Here is an 18,615-nt window from a genome sequence, read left to right as displayed (position 1 = left end):
TTCCTGCTGTGAAGATGAACCATCACCTCTGGGGGTGAAGCCGCCTCCAATCTGAAGCGGAATAGAAGAAAAAGGAACAAATCTTTCATCATCATGAAGGTTTACAGATCCTGCAAGATAGGGCGGGGAGTAAGGAGGATGAGAACCACTACCCTCTGCATACGCAACATCAACAAGATTGATCGGAGATCCCTCATCAAAAACGGGAGGGGAAACCCCATCCCTCTCCTCCGTTTCACCAAGCTCCTGCTCAATCGGTAAAACCTGGGTATTAGAAGGAGAATAAGGAGCGCTCTGTCCTTCCGTCACATAGGGTTCATAAGAAGGGAAGCAAGGTGTATACTCATGCATCGGATTCACATCAGCTGGTGCCCTAAATCCAGCCAGTAACACATCCTCTCCAATCGCAGCATGGGAAGGGGAGTAAGGAACATTAGAAGCAGACGTCTCCATGGCGGCACCAGACACAGCTTCAACAGCGCGACTTTCTTCTGAATTAGACGAAACCGAAATCGGCAACGAGCTGAGAGCGAGATCGGAACCTAGGTCAAGACTGCGGGGACGAGGAGAACGGGGAAGACCTAAGTACAAATTCAGATCCATATCACCAGTTCTATTTCCACTTCCCTCATCGGCCATGCCCTGCTTCCCGAACTCCCTAAGATCAGCAAAAACCCAACTTTTCCCCCATGTCAACGATTACAACTTGTTTGAAAACCCTAGAAGGCCTCATGCTAAAAAACCGAACTTTCACCACATACAGCCCGAACGCCATCAATCAACTAGCATGTACAGCTAGGGATAGGGTTAGGGTTACGTAGTCCTCATACCTGGACATCCCTGATGATAACGGCGAGACGGCGAACCATGCGTTCCGATCTCGGCGGCAGATGCATGATTTGCTGCGGTGAGGAAGATAAATAGATTGCGAGAAGGGGCTAAAAATCTAAAATTTGGTTATTTCAATGACTAACGTGGAAATTGAATTGCGTAAGAGACGTGTGAATTCGTCTTCCGACGTCGGGTTCGACGACCCGATCAACCGTCCGGTGATCATCAAACGGCTGTGATAGGACATAGTGTGGTTGAGGTGGGCGGCGGGCAAATTCGGCGTCCTTTCTCTCAACTTTTAACGCATCCCGAAAATTAGTCAAATTTAAAAACTCGGTTATGGAGCCTTCCGGCCCCGTCCATTTTGATAATTAATTAAATAAAATAAGAAAAAAAAATAATGTGCCTTGGGGGAAAAAATATTCCATGAGGTCTTAATACTACGTGCGAAGTCCAATAAAATCACTGAACACAATAACTCTCAGCTATTAATGTGTTATTGTATTCTGAAAATTTTTTTGGTGTTATAATAACACTTGAATAACATATAATAATACCTTAATAATACAGGGGGAATATTCTCCTGTGTTATCGGATCAATTTTTTTTTTATACGTATAACGTGATTTCATTGGACTCTGCACGTAGCTCTACATACGGAGTCCTTATATAATATTTTTTCACGTTGAGGACCATTAATTAATTATAAATATTGGTGAAGTGTTTAATATGTTTAGCTTTGATAACTCTCCTTACATATCTTCAACAATTTTATTGAAATAATTCATATTTTTATTCACTTCTAAATGCTATTTAATATATTTAGCTTTGATAACTATCCTTACATATCTTCATCAATTTTATAGAAATAATTCTTATTTTTTTTCACTTCTAAATGCTATTTAAATTTTTAAACGCAGTCATCACAATTTTTTTTATTTGTATTTTTTTAATTATAAACACAAATTTTATGTATTTTTTTTTTTATTTCTATGAATTGTTCTACATATTTATTATTTTAACATCATATCTTTTTTTTTATAATTATTTTTATTTTACATTAATATTTATTCCAATCATTCTTAATTATATTTTATGTCACAATCGACTCGACTATCATTAATTATTTATATTACAAAACTCACTTTCATTCATTATAGACTATAACATGATTGCAATTTTATCAAATTATCTTTAATTTTTTAAAATTGATATCACCAAAAGTTTTATTTGATAAAATAGCTTATAGAGGCAAGTTCAAGGTCATGTAAGCTCCAATTTTAACAAATTGATGTTCAAATTCAATGACACCAAAAGAGATTTGATCAAGCTCCAATTTTAACAAATTGATGTTCAAATTCAACGACACCAAAAGAGATTTGATCTTGTTGAGTCTTAATGAACATAAAACAAGCACTTAAAAGCAATATCAAACGTTTCAAATTATTAATTCAAAGGTCAAACGATTTTCAAATTTGATATGTTTATAGTGAGCAACTCGACGTGAGAAAAACAATAACTTAGAAATTAAAAGAATAATTTATGATCAAATTAAATCTACATTGACTATCTAATGGAATAGTTTGAGATTTTGGCACGATTTATCAACAATTTTACTCTTAAAAATTTTAAAACAGGCTCTTACTATTCACATGAAAGGAAGAAAGAGAATAAAACTAAGTGTCGGTTTGGGGTGGATTATTTGTTGTGATGCGGCTTCGAAACACTGTGTCTGTCATTTGGAAAGTGCAACGTGGCTGTTTCTTGGGATTAATTTAGAGGGAACTCGACCGTGAGTTCAACCTCACGGCCCGCGTTCCTTCTTTATCTTTTGTCGGGGATACCCTCCCGACTTCCTCTTACTCTCTGCGAGTCTTGCCCTAACGTCCCTCTCTCTCGAGATCCTCACGGAGCTGCCTCTCTCACGATTCTTGCCCAAAACCCTAACTCCACTCTCTCACACGCTATTATTGCAGACATAGTGCTGCTTCTTTCCTCTTATTTCTCCGGATTAACTGCTATGGTAGTTCTCCTCTCTCTACTCTTCAACTTTGTTTGGATCATTTGATCCGCCCTCTTTGTGATGGTTCCTCTTCATGCACTGGTTTTCAATCATTTGCTCTGCCTCTGTTTCAATATTCTCTACCTTAGCATAAATGTTGTGGTTTTTTATTTTGTAAATGCTTATGTGCCCAAGTCTTTTGTGGGTTCTCTGTGCTCGTATTCTTCGATTGTTTTTGGTTGATGTTGGAAATTGGGATTTTTGGGAATTCCACGTGCAATGATTTGGAATTAGTTGATCGTTTTCAATTGATGTTGGATTTCAGTTTTCTGTTTACTTTTTTTATGTTCGCGATGCTGGTTGAAAATATGTGGTGTTGTTGATTGCGCATGCAATTACTTGGAAACAGGGGATGCTTTTGGATGATGTTGAATTATGGTTTTATGTTTGCTCTATTGTGCTCTCGTTGTGGGTCGAATATATGTGGTGGTGTTGATTGCACGTGCAACGACTTGGAAATAGAAATTATTATTTGGAACATATGCGAGTCGTATGCTTGTGTGTGGAGTAGATGACAATGATGTTGTTGACGTGTTGGTATGTTGCATTGTTTGTTTGTAGAGGTGGTGGAAGTGGTGTTGTGTGTGGAGCTGTTGGTGTGTGGATATGTTTGTGTTGGTGGTGTAGGTGTGTGGATGTGTGATACAACTAAAATATATAGTCTTTATGTACACATTTTTATACATATTTTTTGAGATATTGAGCTTTAATGAAAAATATTTATGTGTTTTTCTTACAGGTACAATCAAATAGATGAAAAATGATGAAATGAGTGAAAATGATCAAATTTGGAGCAGAAATGAAGAAGGTGTGCAAATGAACTGAGGCGCCTAAGCGCCCAGAACTGGCGTTTACGCGCCATTGAAACAGAGAAGGTCGCGCCTAAGCGCCCAGTACCTTGCGCTTAAGCGCCAGAAGTAGTTACTTGATGATTCAATGAATTTGGACGAATTTTTAAAGAGGTGTTTGGAGCAACCCATGGTAAAAATGTGGGAAATAGTTAATGGACATAAAATTACATTTAATTGATCACTGGGGGAAATACATCGAATCAAGGCATATTTTAAAAAGAAACCAAGACACATTTTGAAAAATTATAAAAGAAGACTTGGATTGAGAGGCAATAAAATCCATCATCATCATCTCCAACCCCCTTCCAGTTGCCCACACGCCACCGCCGCCACTTTTCTTTTTATTTGAAGTTGTAGTTTTATATTGTAAGTGAATGAAGAAATTCAACGGAACTTCAAGACTTTGGTGGAGAGGATTTGAGATAAGTTTTTTTTCTGTGTGATTACATTTGGTTTTAATTTAGACTTTTTGTTTGTTTGCGTGATTTCTATTTTCAAACTTAAGTGTGGTTGTGTTTTCTCCATGAATTCTGAGTTGTTTTACTTATCTTTTTCTTTAAAATGATAAGTGATTAAGTATTGGATGAAAGTTATGTGAAGAATTAGTCTTTAATGTTGGAAGAAGTTGTGATGATTTTAAACAGTGTATTTCATTTACTTCTTGATTTGGCCAATTAACATGTTAATACATGTTGTGACAATATGTAAGATCCGAGATGGTATTGTCTCAGTCAACAAATGGTAAGAATCATCAACATTGTCTCAGTCAACAAATGGTAAGAATCACATGAGATTATATGGATGAGAATGTAATTCATATGATTGAGTGCAAATAAATAAGAAAATAAATTTTAAAGGATGTAGAATTAGAGGGTTTTTGAGTGACTGACTAAAGCCCCCAATTTGATTTATAGTTTTAGGTTTTGATACGAGATGAAACCCCCAACTTGGTTTATTATTTTAGGTTCTGATACGAGATGTTACCTCCCAAGAGGAGGGAATCGAGTGAGCTCTAGAGTGAGAGCTGGTATCTTCCCTTCCGAGTCGATCTTTAGAGCTATTCAAACTTTAAATTAGCCAATGCTCTTTATAGCATCTCTAGTATGGGTAAAGAATATTATTGCTCCTATTTGGCACAACATAATTCCTATACTTTTTACTGATTCATGATAAGAAAGAAGATATTTTATTTATATTGTCTTCATCTTATAAATATCTAATTAAATTTAGTTGTTTATTTTACTTTCAATTATAAAAAAAAAATCAAATTTTCATTCCTATTATAACATCTATAATTTGAATAAGAATAATGTGCTAAGTAAAATTTGGTATCTAATTTTTTCTGATTTTAGTTGCATATTGTTAATTGTCCATGTGGGTTTGATATTCAGGGTTTAATAAAAAAACTTTATATTATTTGATAACGATATATACACTTATGTGGTATCTCATATTTAAGTATAATAATTATATTATTATTTGTTTCGAAGTCAAGTTTCTACCTAGCTGCTGCTGGTGATCAAATTTTTGGCGTCGTTGCAAAGTAAGAATTATAAGTAAAAAAAAATTAAGAATATAATCATATACATCGCATTGACATATAAAAGTCGGGATCAAGGTGGTGGTGGTGGTGCTATGTGTGGAGGTGTTGGTGTGTGGATGTGTTTGTGTTGGTTGTGTTGTGGATGTGTTGGTGTGTGGAGGTGTTGGTGTGTAGAGGTGTTTGTGTTGGTGGATGTGGAATTGAAGGTGTAGGGTGGTTTGGTTGGTGTGTGAAGGTGGTGATTGGTTGTTTGGATGTGGAGTTGGTGGTGGTGGTTTGATTGGTGTGTGAAGGTGGTGATTGGTGTGTGGTTGTGTTTGTGTTGGTGGATGTATTAGTGTGTGGAGTTGGTGATAGATTCATTAATTTATATATTGTATTCTATCAGATCTCACAGTTGCATAAAATTTAATTGATTACTTATATTATTAATTTTTTCTAGTGTTATATCTAAGGGTGTGTGTTTTTAAGCCTTCAAGAAAGATAAACTCAAGGATTTCCATTACCTCCAGAGCATTGCACTACTACTGTAAAGTATAATGTTCTTTGCTTACTTCACGGCAGCCACATATCTACGGGAGACGATTTTATAGGTACCTAAAAAAATCACAGAAAATCGAGATTACTTTAGGTGGGCAGATTGGTTGGAAGATTTCACCAACGAAGTGATCGGGTGTGGAGGATTTCCCTGGAGAACAGCTTATCTCGTGACATACACCATCTGCATTTTAAAAATAATATTATAATATTATTAATTATTATTTTAATTTTTTTTTTATTTTTGTAGTCATATTATTTATTGTTTAATGATGTGTCTATTTTTATTTTGTAATGTTTAGCACTTGATAGTTGTTTTCATGTATGGAATGTAATAGTATGAACAGTTATGTTGTAAACAACATTACAATATATCGACAGAATGATCATTTATCCAGAAATATCTCAATAATTTTGGAACTACAAAAAATAAACAAATAATAACTTCTTGCCACAATTTTTGTGCAATTGTTTATTAATTAGTTGTAGCTGCCCCAAACAGATCCTAAGACAACTCTTTAAAATAGATGGAAGCTGGTGACCACTAAAAATCACAGTCAACTACCATAAACGAAGGTTATAGCCTATCAATTATCATACAATCATTGCTAAGAGAATAATCAATGATCTAATGAATAATCAAAGATGCTTAAATGCTAAAAGAATATTTTATGATCAAATCAATGAAATATTTTGAGATTTTGAAATGATTTAAAAAAATGTCACTCTTAAAAAATTTTTTAAAAAAAAAACCTCTTATTTTTCACATGGAAGAAATAAAGAGAAGAAAGTAAAGTTTTAAACAATTTAAAAGAGATGGAAGCTAGCGATAACCAACAATAATAACAGGTCATTCCGACCGGCTGTTATAATCTACCTACTATGATACAACCATTGCAGCCCAATTATTATCCCCAATCTATTATTGTATCTCCAATGCCACTATTGTGTGACTACCCTTATTATAAAAGGATAACTAAGCATCCACAATTATGTAATACTATCTTCATTAATTGAAAATAATTGAAATGCTTCGTAACTTTAATTATATAATAGACTATTTATCACACCTATCGGCATTTTGGATATTTTTATTAAGCTAAGACTTAATTTTTTATTTAGCATGTAATAATTTAACTTCTTTTGTAAGAAACTATTCCACCTTCACAAACTCCACCGACACTTATTTGATGATCAAGAAGCATAATATTCATAACACATAGCATAGCTCCTTGTTACAACAAACACCTTTTAGGGAGCAATCTTTGAATAGGCCTTTGCTCCTTTCCACTTTGATGTATATAACTCGATTTGCGAAGGCATATTAACAAGACTCTTCTACTCTTATGGGAAGGCTAAAAAAAATATAAGCATTAAGTGAGAAAGTTTACCCAAAACAAGTTAAGTTATTAATTGAAGTTTTTTGCCTTAAAAGCATCTGTATAGGCTCCCTCTTCGTAAAGTTGGCATTCCTCATCCACCAGGACAAGATGTTGATCTTTTCAATATTTTTAATCTTACAAAACCATTAAACCACTTCCATTCGAGCATCAATGTTGAGCCACCATTTTCTGAATATTATCATTAAACCGTTGTCATCATTTTGCCACCTAAGTATCTGCCAAACCTCCATCATAAAATTATAATTGGATGACTAAAATTGTTCATTTTTTATCATTTGAACTCTAACACCTCAAGTATGGTTGCCCCATTATAGCAGCCCTACCCTTATTTCTTAATTATATTCAACTAACCATATTAATTTGTGTGGGCTCAAAAAATTTGAGCCCTGGCCTCTCTCTAAGAATGAACGATGACGAGATAGTTTTACATGAGGTTGCTGGTGAAACTTTGGAAAGGCATATGAGATAGCAAATATGACAGTTCCTAAATTTTTTGTCTTGATTTTGCAAGGACATTAAGATCTGAGCTTTGAGATTTCTCAGAGGCGCAAGCCCCTATCGTTAATTACCCTTTGTGATAACATGACAACATTTTTTTATTCAGGTTAGCCATTATAGCAGTAATCACTCAATATATAATAGCAACAAATTTGGATTTTGGTTATGAGATTTATTATAGTGAGCTTATGATAATAATGAAGGGAATGATAAAAAACCCAATTAAGATCAAATTGTTCCATCATTTTGGGTTATCATGGTTCTTGATCTATTTAGTTGGAGGACATAATAGTCGATCTGATAGAATGTTCTTTGTGGGCACTTATAGGCTGCTTTATTCAAGGGGATCTTGATGACATGGGGTGATATCTATCTATGGGGACAAGTTGAAGTTGACATTTGCTTACATAGAGTTTTATGTCATGTCATGTATATCCTATCATTCATAATTTAAAATAGTAAAAAATTGTTGAAGAATATATGGATTGTAGTTGTGACTATAATATAGTGGAGAACGTCTAATCAAACTAACTAATCACAAGACTCTGGTCATAATTATTTTATTTGTAGAGCTCTACTACCACAATTTGATTTGAATATGAACCGAGTCAAAACACATAAATAATAAACTCGGTTCATATTCTTACTAGCACAATTTGATTTGAATATGAATATATTAATATATTTGATATGACAGTGGCTCTATAAGAGCAGTAAATTAACAATAAACTTTTCACTCTCACAAACTTTGTTAGGGGCTTATTTTAAACTTTACTTACATATTTGTTTGAATATTTTTTTTTCCCATAAGAGCAGTAAATTAACAATAAACTTTTCACTCTTACAAACTTTGTTAGGGGTTTATTTTAAACTTTACTTCCATATTTGTTTGAATATTTTTTTTCCTAATTTTGTGATTTGAAAATATGATTTGAGAAAAGAGACATCTCTAACTAATAATTATTTTAAACATGATCATCATCTTTGAAACTTCTGAATTCTATCTTAGTTATAAAAGACCAAGTTTATAATTTTATATTAATTAAGTTTTTAAATATTGTTTTGAGCTTAGTTTCAAAAATAGTCCTCTCGGGGAGATTCATCATCAATGCGTCAATCAGTAGAGATTTAAGCTGCTAAACATGTAACCTAGAGAGCTTGATTTTAAAAGTGAACCCATTGAGTTGAGTTTACTTTCAACACAATTACCATCGGTATGTGTCATTTACTACATTAATGATTATAATTTTAGCTATAATTCATTGATTGAAAATTATTAGAGCAACAATTTGTCATCCCTAGTTCATTAAAAGAAGATGATTGGACTAGTCATATGAGGATTAAATTGATGAAGTGGGGGCCTAATCTTGTCGACTTTGTTCCTCCTCAAGACGAAAGTCAGACTAACCAAAGTAAAACTTATGATTTTACTCTACAGGCAAAGTGACCTGCTCAAGAGTATGTGTTTTCTAATAACTTCAAATTTAATTTATGAAAAAGATTTACAAGTTTTAAAAATCTTTGCATATTCATTTAGTTTAAGTTTATAATGTCTCCATGCAACATTCTCATATGCTTAAGTAAATGAACTTAGAAATCTCATTGGGGCGCATGTCGGCCTTTTAAACATATTTATTTGGATTGAATTTAAAAAAAATACATGTTTTTTGAGACACAATATAATTTAACTTAACGTCTTTTTAACCCTCATAACATTTTTAGACCAAATAATTGTACATTCAACATAAGGGTCGGAGCACAAGTGGTTGATATAGCTTAACAATGCATGCATCTTGATGTACTTATTCATTTGCTAGTTGCAATATTTTATTTTCAAGATATTTTTTATGGATTTCAAAACATTGGTATATTTGTATGAGCATCTTGCAAATTTGGACACATTCAAAAGATTCATTGTATGATCTTCAACACATCTTTTGTCCTTTTGTATGGATATGTTTTGAATCTGGTGGCATGCAAGGAATGAATATTATGCATTTTCAGGCGTCCTTCCTCATGAAAGTTGGTTATTTTCACTAGTCAGATGTCCCGCTTACATGTGATGGATAAAATATCAAAAGAATGAAAAAAAAAAATCTTTTATATATATATATATAGCATTACTTTGGTTGTTAAATATATGAAAATCTTTATGCACAACTCCTAGCCAAATTATCATAGATTCACTAATTTTTCTTTCATGCCCATCAACAGATTCTAACCATTTTATTGGCGCCTCTTTTGCTCCTCAGTAAACAAAACAAGCTTATTTCTACAATGTTGCTATATATATATATATATATATATATAATCTCTTAAAATGAGTAATATTATTTTTGTTGAATTGAAAGAGCTCCCATAACTTCTTAGTCAATTCTCCTAACAAGTCTAACTTAGTAGGTATAAAGGTTCTAACACATGGAGCTTTGAAAATTTTAGCTCATTTTTTCTTCTCATTTGATAACATTTGGAATTGTTAGTATGCGAAGCATTTGCTCTATTGGAGAATATATTGAAGTATTGATTCTTTTTTCTGACACAATTGGCATAGAACTCCTTTTTTTTTTGTCTTTTATGTGTTTTTGTGAGATATATTTTTGGCAATATTCTAATTTTAAAATCTATAAGTAATGATAAGTTATTTAGCAAAATAAAATTTATAATTCACTTATCATAAAATGATCTATGATTTCATTTTGATGCATGCCAGAAATTTCGCGGCGGGAGAGTAATGGATTATTGTATTAGCGTTGCACGAGAATTCAACACACACAGATAACAGAAGAGAAATAAGCAGGAGGATACACCTCGACTTTTTACTTGAAAAACATTTGAAAGAGGGAAAAACCATGGGGTCTAGCCCAGTTGAAATAATCCACTATGAATGATGAGCCCGTGGTTTTTCCCTCTTTCAAGGGTTTTCCATGTAAAAAGTCGAGGTGTCTCCTCCTGCTTACTTCTCTTCTGTTATCTGTGTGTGCTGAATTCTCGTGCAACACTAAGACGATAATTCTGTTATCTGTGTCCACTACGAATTTTCTGGCATGCACTAAGACGATAATTCATTACTCTACCACCGCGAATTTGCTGGCACGCATCAGATTTGACTTTATATGATCAATATAGTAAAATAAAATTTATAAGCTATTTAGTATATGATCTATTTATTTGAATTTATAGTGCAAATATCTCTAATTAAATTAAATGTGATATATATTATCTGATAATTATTTACATATCTCCGCCTAAACTTTCATATTTATATTCATAGCACCCAAATCTTTAAATTACATCAAAGTTATTATTTATCGGCTTGTTTGTAAATTTCCTTTTTTTTAAAAAAAATTACATCAAGATTTGTGTTTAACTGAATAGATATTTTTATTTGATTTAATATCCTCCGAAAATATATTTTAAGTCTTCGAAAATAATCACAATACAAAATTAAAATTTGAAAAATAAATAAAATGCACGATCAACACTTAGATATCAACTAATGTTCGTGTCATATGTTTTTAAGAATAGAAGTATCTTATATCCGTGTTGTACGTATATGTATCCCCATGTTCATATTCGTGTAACGTGGGAGTTGACTATTTAAAATTCAAGGACCATCCTTCATCAATTTTTCAAATTCTCACTCAAATTTTAAAAATTTAAGAATGATAAAATCCCAACTCCAATTTTTTATATTTAACAAATTCACAATGATTTGATCGTGACAAACATAAATACATCACTTCGATAGTTCAAATAATTACCTTGAGGCTAGATTTATAAATATTAATGTTTTGAGGGCTCCTTAAAAAAATATTTATGTTACATACTTTTAATAGTGAATCACATCTATATATTTATAACACTAAAATGTTGTATATGTAAATATGAATGTTTGGATAATATATGTGTAAATATATAAAAATGGAGTGGCACGTCTGTAAATTTCCCAAAAAAAGATGGATGGATTTCGGGCGGGCCTAGTGGCACGTCTGTAAATTTGCCACTGAAAATTTGAAAATTAGCAGTGCTGATATTAATGAAATGTAGATGAACCACATCATGCGTTATCTTCCTAATGAATAATAGCAATTTTTAAGTAACAAAATAAAAAATTGAATAGTTTTGATAATATGATATTTGATTTTTCATAGTTTCAATTAATTTTTATGTCAATTTGTATAACAAAAATGTGTTAGATTGAAACTTTGATGGGAACGACCCAGCCTGGACAACTGAATGACAGCTTGGACGACTGACACAACGTGGGCGACTGATCGACAACCTGCACGATCGATTGACAACCTAGAGAACCGACTCGACATGGACGAGCCTGAAGTCTGAAACTGGCCGAGCCATGAGCTCACTTATGTAAAATAAAATGTGTTAGATTGAAACTTTGATGGGAACGACCCAGCCTGGACAACTGAATGACAGCTTGGACGACTGACACAACGTGGGCGACTGATCGACAACCTGAAGTCTGAAACTGGCCGAGCCACGAGCTCACTTATGTAAAATATTGAAAATAATATGTACAACCACCCTCATTAAAACAATGTTAGAGATGTAATTTTACTTTATTGCCCTACCTCTACAGTAAATATTAAGGTTCTTACATGTAAGAGGGACTTTTCAGTCTCTCCCTTCCCCGTATATAAAAATTATTTGATTATATAGAAAAGGTCACAAGAGCCTGAAAATACTTTAGTTTGTCTCATATGGCCAAGCTGTGGCACACATCTCGCTCAATCTCTCTCTCTTTTCTTTCTTTCTAACTCTCTAATCCCTTTAGATGTGATCCAAGGACAAATATGAATTCAAATTCTAAAAGGTGCAGTGAGCATGAATTATGCCAACAACAAGAAGAGGGGCAACATAAGAAGAATAATCAAGGATTAAGTTTGGTCAGGCTAAGTCTCAATCGATGCAGTCAAAATGACCAGAAGTCCGGACGACCGTATGCCAATACGCCAGAAGTCTAGATGACCAAAAGTCTAGACGCCCAAAAATCTAGACAATCAGAAGACTGTACGATTACAGGTCGAGACGACAGGAAGTATGGACTTCCATCAGTCGAGATGACCGAAAATGTGGACGACCAAAAGTTTGGATGACAAGAAGTTCAAACGACAAGAAGTCCAGATGATCATAAATCTGGACAACCAGAAGTCCAAACGACCAGAGAAGCCTGGATGACCAAAATTTGGGCCCCCAAAAGTCCATACTACCATAAGTCTGGATGACCAAAAATCTGGACGACCATAAGTTTTGAAGACCAAAAATTTGGACAACAAGGAGTACAGACAACCAGAACTTTGGATAACCATAAGTTCAGACGACAAAAATTTGGGATGATCAGAAGCCCATATGATAAGAAGTTCAGGTGATTAGTAGTCCAAGACGAACCCACATCAATAAAAATGTGTTTTAGATTCAGCTTTTATGTGCTCCATTCATAAAAATGATAGATAAAACATTACTAATTAAGCGCCTGCCTAGAGGTCTGACAAATGCTTAGGGACTCGTGGAGTTCATGCAAGTAATTGTCAAAATCAGACTAATACTACAAGAATTTGAACCCTAGCAGTAAGACTAACAGCAGCACCAGACACTCGGTCAAAATCAAGCTTCAAGCTTGACTGGCAGGGACAACTAATCTCCGACTAGCTAGACGCATAAAAACTGAATAAATACCAAAAATCATATCACCTAGCTCGACATAAGTTTAGCTTTGAAGATGGTTCCCCACTTATCAATGACAAGTTTTACATTGAGTGGCGTGTAAATCATCCTGACGATGAGTCTCGTTGCTTAGAAGATATCGATAAGATTTGCACCTGGTGAAAGAAGAGTGCCAACTGAATAGCCTACTTAACTGAACAAAAGAGATATATATAGTATATGACTGGAGTCTGACGGTGTACACAACAAATCCAATAAAAATACTCTCCTAATAGATAAGCTATCAATCGCCACAAGCATGCCACAAGCAATAAACGACAAAGAAAGTGTAGTAAAGGTAAAATAAGAAGTGAAACCGCATGATAACTCCACTATATTTTTGAAAAACTTCCATAGAATTTCAAGTACATTTACTCACAAATGTCAAAAAAAAAAAAAAAGATATTTCCTCTAAATTATATAACGCCGGCAACCATGCCAAATCATTTAGAATAAAAAACAGCGATCGAGCTAGAGGCTTGTAAAGCCTGGTCGACGGAGCCGATCTCATCGACCTGAAGACCTTAAGAGAGCATTTTAGAGTAATAAAAAATGAAAAAAGTTCATATTCAATTATCAATTAAGAGTGGATGCGATACAATTTTGTTTACATTAAAATTCTCTAATTCTTATAATAGCTTCTTCTTCAAAAGATAAGTGAAACGGGTGAACTAAAATATATATAACAAAAAAAGTGTCAGACTGAAACTCTGAAGGGGCGACCTAGCCATGACGACCGACCGACCCCACCTGGATGACGGACCAACAGCCTGAACGATCGACCCAGCATGGACATCTGATCGACGGCCTGGATAACTTATCCAGCCTGGATGATAAAGTCATATTTGAATGGCCGACCGATAGTATGGAAGATCGAACCAAACTGGACAACTGATCCAACTTGGATGACCGACTGATAGCCTGGACGAGCCTGAAGTTAGCTAAGCCATGAGCCAAATTATGTAAAATATCCAAAATAACATGTACAACCATCATTAAAATCAGGTGAGTGGTGTAATTTTCATTTATTGCACTCCCTCTACTATAAATATAGAGAATTTTTCATGTAAGTGGGACTTTTGGCTCTCCTTTCCCCATATATCAAAAATATTTTATTATATAAATTGGGCCACGAGAGCCCGCAAATGACTAGCGGCTTTTTTGGGTGAATTTAATTGCTTGGCTGAAAAAAATAGTTTACGGGTTGACTTGTGTTGGGCGTCGGTCGTACTCAATGACCTTTGTATGAACTTCAACTCAGTTCCCCAAGCATCATCGAATTTGAGATTATACATTTGGTCAGAAAATTTCACATGAATTTAAATAGGAAAAAAAAAGTGATATAATCGGCTGGATCTAATTGTCTTTTATAAGATCATGAATCCAAAAACTAGAATAGTTATGGTGGGCCGACTTCAAAAATTTGTCAGAAGAATAAATTCTTTGGTTGGCACAACGCTTCAATACAGCCAATGCAGCAAGTGAAACAAAAAAAAAAAGAGAACACACTATAGCAAAACAAAATACAAGGTTTTATGCAGCAAGTGAAACGAAAAGGATGCGATAGAAGCATCGCAGTGGCTCCTGCAATTACGCCGCGATACAGATACAGCATATACGACGCACACTTCACGCACTACATATTCATTCATTATTTATATTCATCAAAAAGTTTACGAGAACTGATCCACTTACCAGTGGACGCCACGTGGCATCTGAACCGGGCTCACTTTTGGTCCTCCGGATCGACGTCATCAACGTCGAATTGTCGAAACCAGACGGTCTCGTCCAGCGCCGACGGACCGCGATTACCAGATTCCGGCGGCTCAGAGCGGCCACGGCCGCAGCCGGCCCCGGCCGCCGCCTTTGGCGACGACACCGGCTTTCGGATCGTCGGGGCCAAAGACGCCGGTTGCGGGATTGGGGCCCCAGTACTTCTCAGATTGGGTTCCGATCACATAGTCAGGCACCTCGACCGGGTTCACTTGCTCCTCGATCTCCTTATCATAGTTGGAACCCCAGAACTTCTCCGATTGGGTTCGAATCACATAGTCAGGCACCTTGACCGGGTTCACTTGCTCCTCGATGTCTTTATCATAGTTGGAACCGGAGTGCGATGCCCTCCTGTTCGAACTTATTTTTCATATAATATGTAAGGTAATATAAAAAGAAATAGAAGGAAAGAAAAAGATTTTTTAAATTGACAAGTGAATGAAAAATAGATTTCAAAATTTTAAGTATTTTTTATTAATTCTATGTAATAATTAGAATTATACTTTATATATTTAAAAATATTTATCGATTTCAAATGAACGTTATTTTCTAAACATATTCAAGCATACAACAAATTAATTGGATAACTGGTTAAAATACTAATTATACATTATATTTCCATTTAACTATCTCACATCCGCTCGACCGCTCTTAATGATTAAATAGTCAATTGTCAACAAAATAGCCATCAATCAATTATTAATTACCTATTCATTGTATAGTAATAATATTTTAAAGCTATTTTAAAATACTTAGTACTGCGAGTTCCCAAATTAGTAAGTCTAATTAATCTACTAAATACAGTTATAATTAAATAACTTGCCAAATAATTTATAGAGACAACTACAAACAAAAAAATATTTTTTTTTATTAACACAGGTAGGGTCGGAACAAGATTATGCTCAGCGCCCACCTGAAATTTATAATTTATATAGAGAAATTATAAAATTAAATATTTTTTCTTGCGTAGTCGGTCAATTAAAATAATTCTTTAGTGTTGCAGTCTTGTATTTTTATAAATGGTGTGAAAAAGTGTATTTATAACTACTCTTATATTTTAAAATTTTTAATAAATACTGAGTATTTGGTGTTCTTTCCACAAATGCCCTTCATTAGCGGATAATATCTACGAATTTTTGTGGCCTTGAAAGTTTAGACGAAGCAGGGAGGGAAAGCAAGAGCTGAGGAAATTCGAGGATAGAAACCAGTAACCTTGTAATTTTTTCTGGGAATTTGATTCGTATGAAGTAAAAAATTAGCGTATAAGATAGCAGTAAAAAGCAAAAAATGCCCCAAAAAAATCCCAGTCACAAGCACTTCAATTAGCGGAGGATTTAGGGTATTGGGAATATGTGAATCCTGATGGCTGAGACATTAACAGAATGTCGTCTAGTTTGCCATGGAGAAAGGTATTGGAAGAATCAAGTTGAGGTACTGGTCATCTATGTGTGATTGCCATGTTGAGAAGGATGCGAATAATGGAAAATTTGTCCTAGTCATGATGTTGTATGAAACTCTGAGCTACGAGTCGATGTATAATTCCATTTGAGAGAAGGTAATTTCAAAACTAATGTGAGGTGTGGAAGCAACTGAGTTGATGTATAATTTTATTTGAGAGAAGGTAATTTTGAAGCTGATGTAAGGTGTATTGGCCTCCTTCAACAGACATGATAAATTTTATTAACACGTGGAATTGAATAAGTATCACATCGTGTAGGCTAATAAAATGTTGAACTGCTCCTGATTTCGTGTACATCAGATAAATCCAACAATAGCTAAATAATGCATAGAAGAGACATAGTATAGTTAGCCATAGAGAGAATGGAAGGGGAAATTTCCCCATACATCTGAGTGAATTAATTCTAAATGCTGATAGGAGTTGGATACGAAGTTTGTGACTTTTGTTGGCATGATAAGCAAATCAAAAAGGAAAAATAGAGAGAATGTGAAAAATTGGGCTGTCTTTGGATATAGAGGCAGAATTTCTTGAATGTGGATGGCCAAGATGTTAGTTTTATTAATTCTAGTTTCCTGTTTTCCTTAATTGCTTACTGCGTTAGTTAATTTCCTAATTACTTGTTAAGGGTGTGCCCCCCCTAAGTAAGTTACAGCCACGAACGCTTTCCTCTATAGGAGAGTGGAGACAGGAGTGTAGAGCAGAAAATTTGTTATTCTCGTTTTGAATTATTGAAATTTCTTTTTTCCTTCTTCTTCCCTGTTGTGCTTCTGCCGGGTTTCCTGCTCTTCAATCAGATTCTGCATCAGAGCATGATGACTTCATGGTCCATGCGTGATCCTGCTACTGTTATATTGCCTACCAGAGTTTTTTACCATGGAGAGATATTGGGACATGTTATTGGTTCCCATTGAAATGTGGTGAAGCTCATTAATGAGCTGAATTATCCTAGATCTATTGATGACTGAGTCTTCTTTCCACTGTAGTCATAATGGTTGAGGTGTTTAGTAGGTGTGATGCTTATGGTAAAATGAGATTAAATATGGTGGAGAGGAGGGTTGTAGCAATTTTTTTGTCGATGAAATATAAGTGTGTGAGCTGGATTGATTCCTGGGAATTGTCATTGGTGAGGAGTTTGGGTAAGCGGACTGTTGTTCCATCCAGGAATAATTCAAAACAGTTGGCGGTGAAAAGCTTGAGAATCTGAGCTTTCAAAACCTAATAGTTTTGATTGGAGAGGGTAGAGATTGAGATAGTTTTGCTATTTGACTATAGGAATTTTAGTGAGGCTGATACGCTTATTTTAGTCATTTTGGTAAGAGATTGTCTGGATTTTTTGGCTGATTAGTGCTGGAGACGAGGAGGTTAAATCCATGGGAAGCTGATGGGAGAGCAGTACACTATGGTTCTGATAACATAAACAGAATAGGGGAGAGAACAGAAGATATGACGAGCAGCAGATCAGCCTAATTACAGAGCTAATAAAACTACAGTATACCATCACTGTAAATGTATTATTGAGGTTCACTCAGTTGCGTGTACAGTGTGTGTATATATAGATGGTGATAGGGTTATAATAGGGAATTATCAGGGTTAGATTGGGTGGTGTAGATGAGATTGGTTTGTTGGGTATCCACGGCTGAGGTTTTGGCAGTTGTGGGGGGACCGCAAGGCTCAAGTGATGTTGACAGTGGTGAAAATTCATTCTCTGGAGGATTTTTGTCTGGCAGATTAAACGAAGGTGTAAAACCTGAACGGCTCAGAAAAATTGTCCTAGAAAACTAATCAAATTCACTACCTCAAAAAATCTTCTGATTGTCGAACATCAATCGGCAAAAGAAAGTCTTCAGATCAACCACCACTGAAAAAAATCCGATTAGAAACACGTTAACTCATCATCATCACTAAGACGGTATATCCCAAAAGAGCGGCTGGGGTTTC

The 18,615-nt window shown here is 34.7% G+C and overlaps 2 protein-coding genes across 2 annotated transcripts in view; both read right to left on the bottom strand.

Moving 5' to 3' along the window:
* LOC110018860 overlaps positions 1-950 on the bottom strand; it is a 2,295-nt gene extending 1,345 nt beyond the window's left edge. The window contains 1 exon segment of the mRNA XM_020716324.1: positions 1-950. This exon segment is cut by the window's left edge and continues 5 nt beyond it. Within this exon segment, the coding sequence (XP_020571983.1) occupies positions 1-639 (639 nt within the window). The 5' untranslated portion in view covers positions 640-950.
* A 13,986-nt stretch (positions 951-14,936) lies between these two features.
* LOC110018944 overlaps positions 14,937-18,615 on the bottom strand; it is a 4,201-nt gene continuing 522 nt past the window's right edge. The window contains exon 2 of the mRNA XM_020716424.1: positions 14,937-15,569. Coding sequence (XP_020572083.1) covers positions 15,272-15,569 — 298 coding nt within the window. The 3' untranslated portion in view covers positions 14,937-15,271. The remainder of the gene's footprint in view (positions 15,570-18,615) is intronic.

The sequence above is a fragment of the Phalaenopsis equestris genome, unplaced genomic scaffold (assembly GCF_001263595.1).
Source record: "Phalaenopsis equestris unplaced genomic scaffold, ASM126359v1 Scaffold000036, whole genome shotgun sequence".
Taxonomy (NCBI): domain Eukaryota; kingdom Viridiplantae; phylum Streptophyta; class Magnoliopsida; order Asparagales; family Orchidaceae; genus Phalaenopsis; species Phalaenopsis equestris.
The sequence above is the reverse complement of the archived record's forward strand: the minus strand, read 5'-3'. Positions and strand labels throughout refer to the sequence as shown.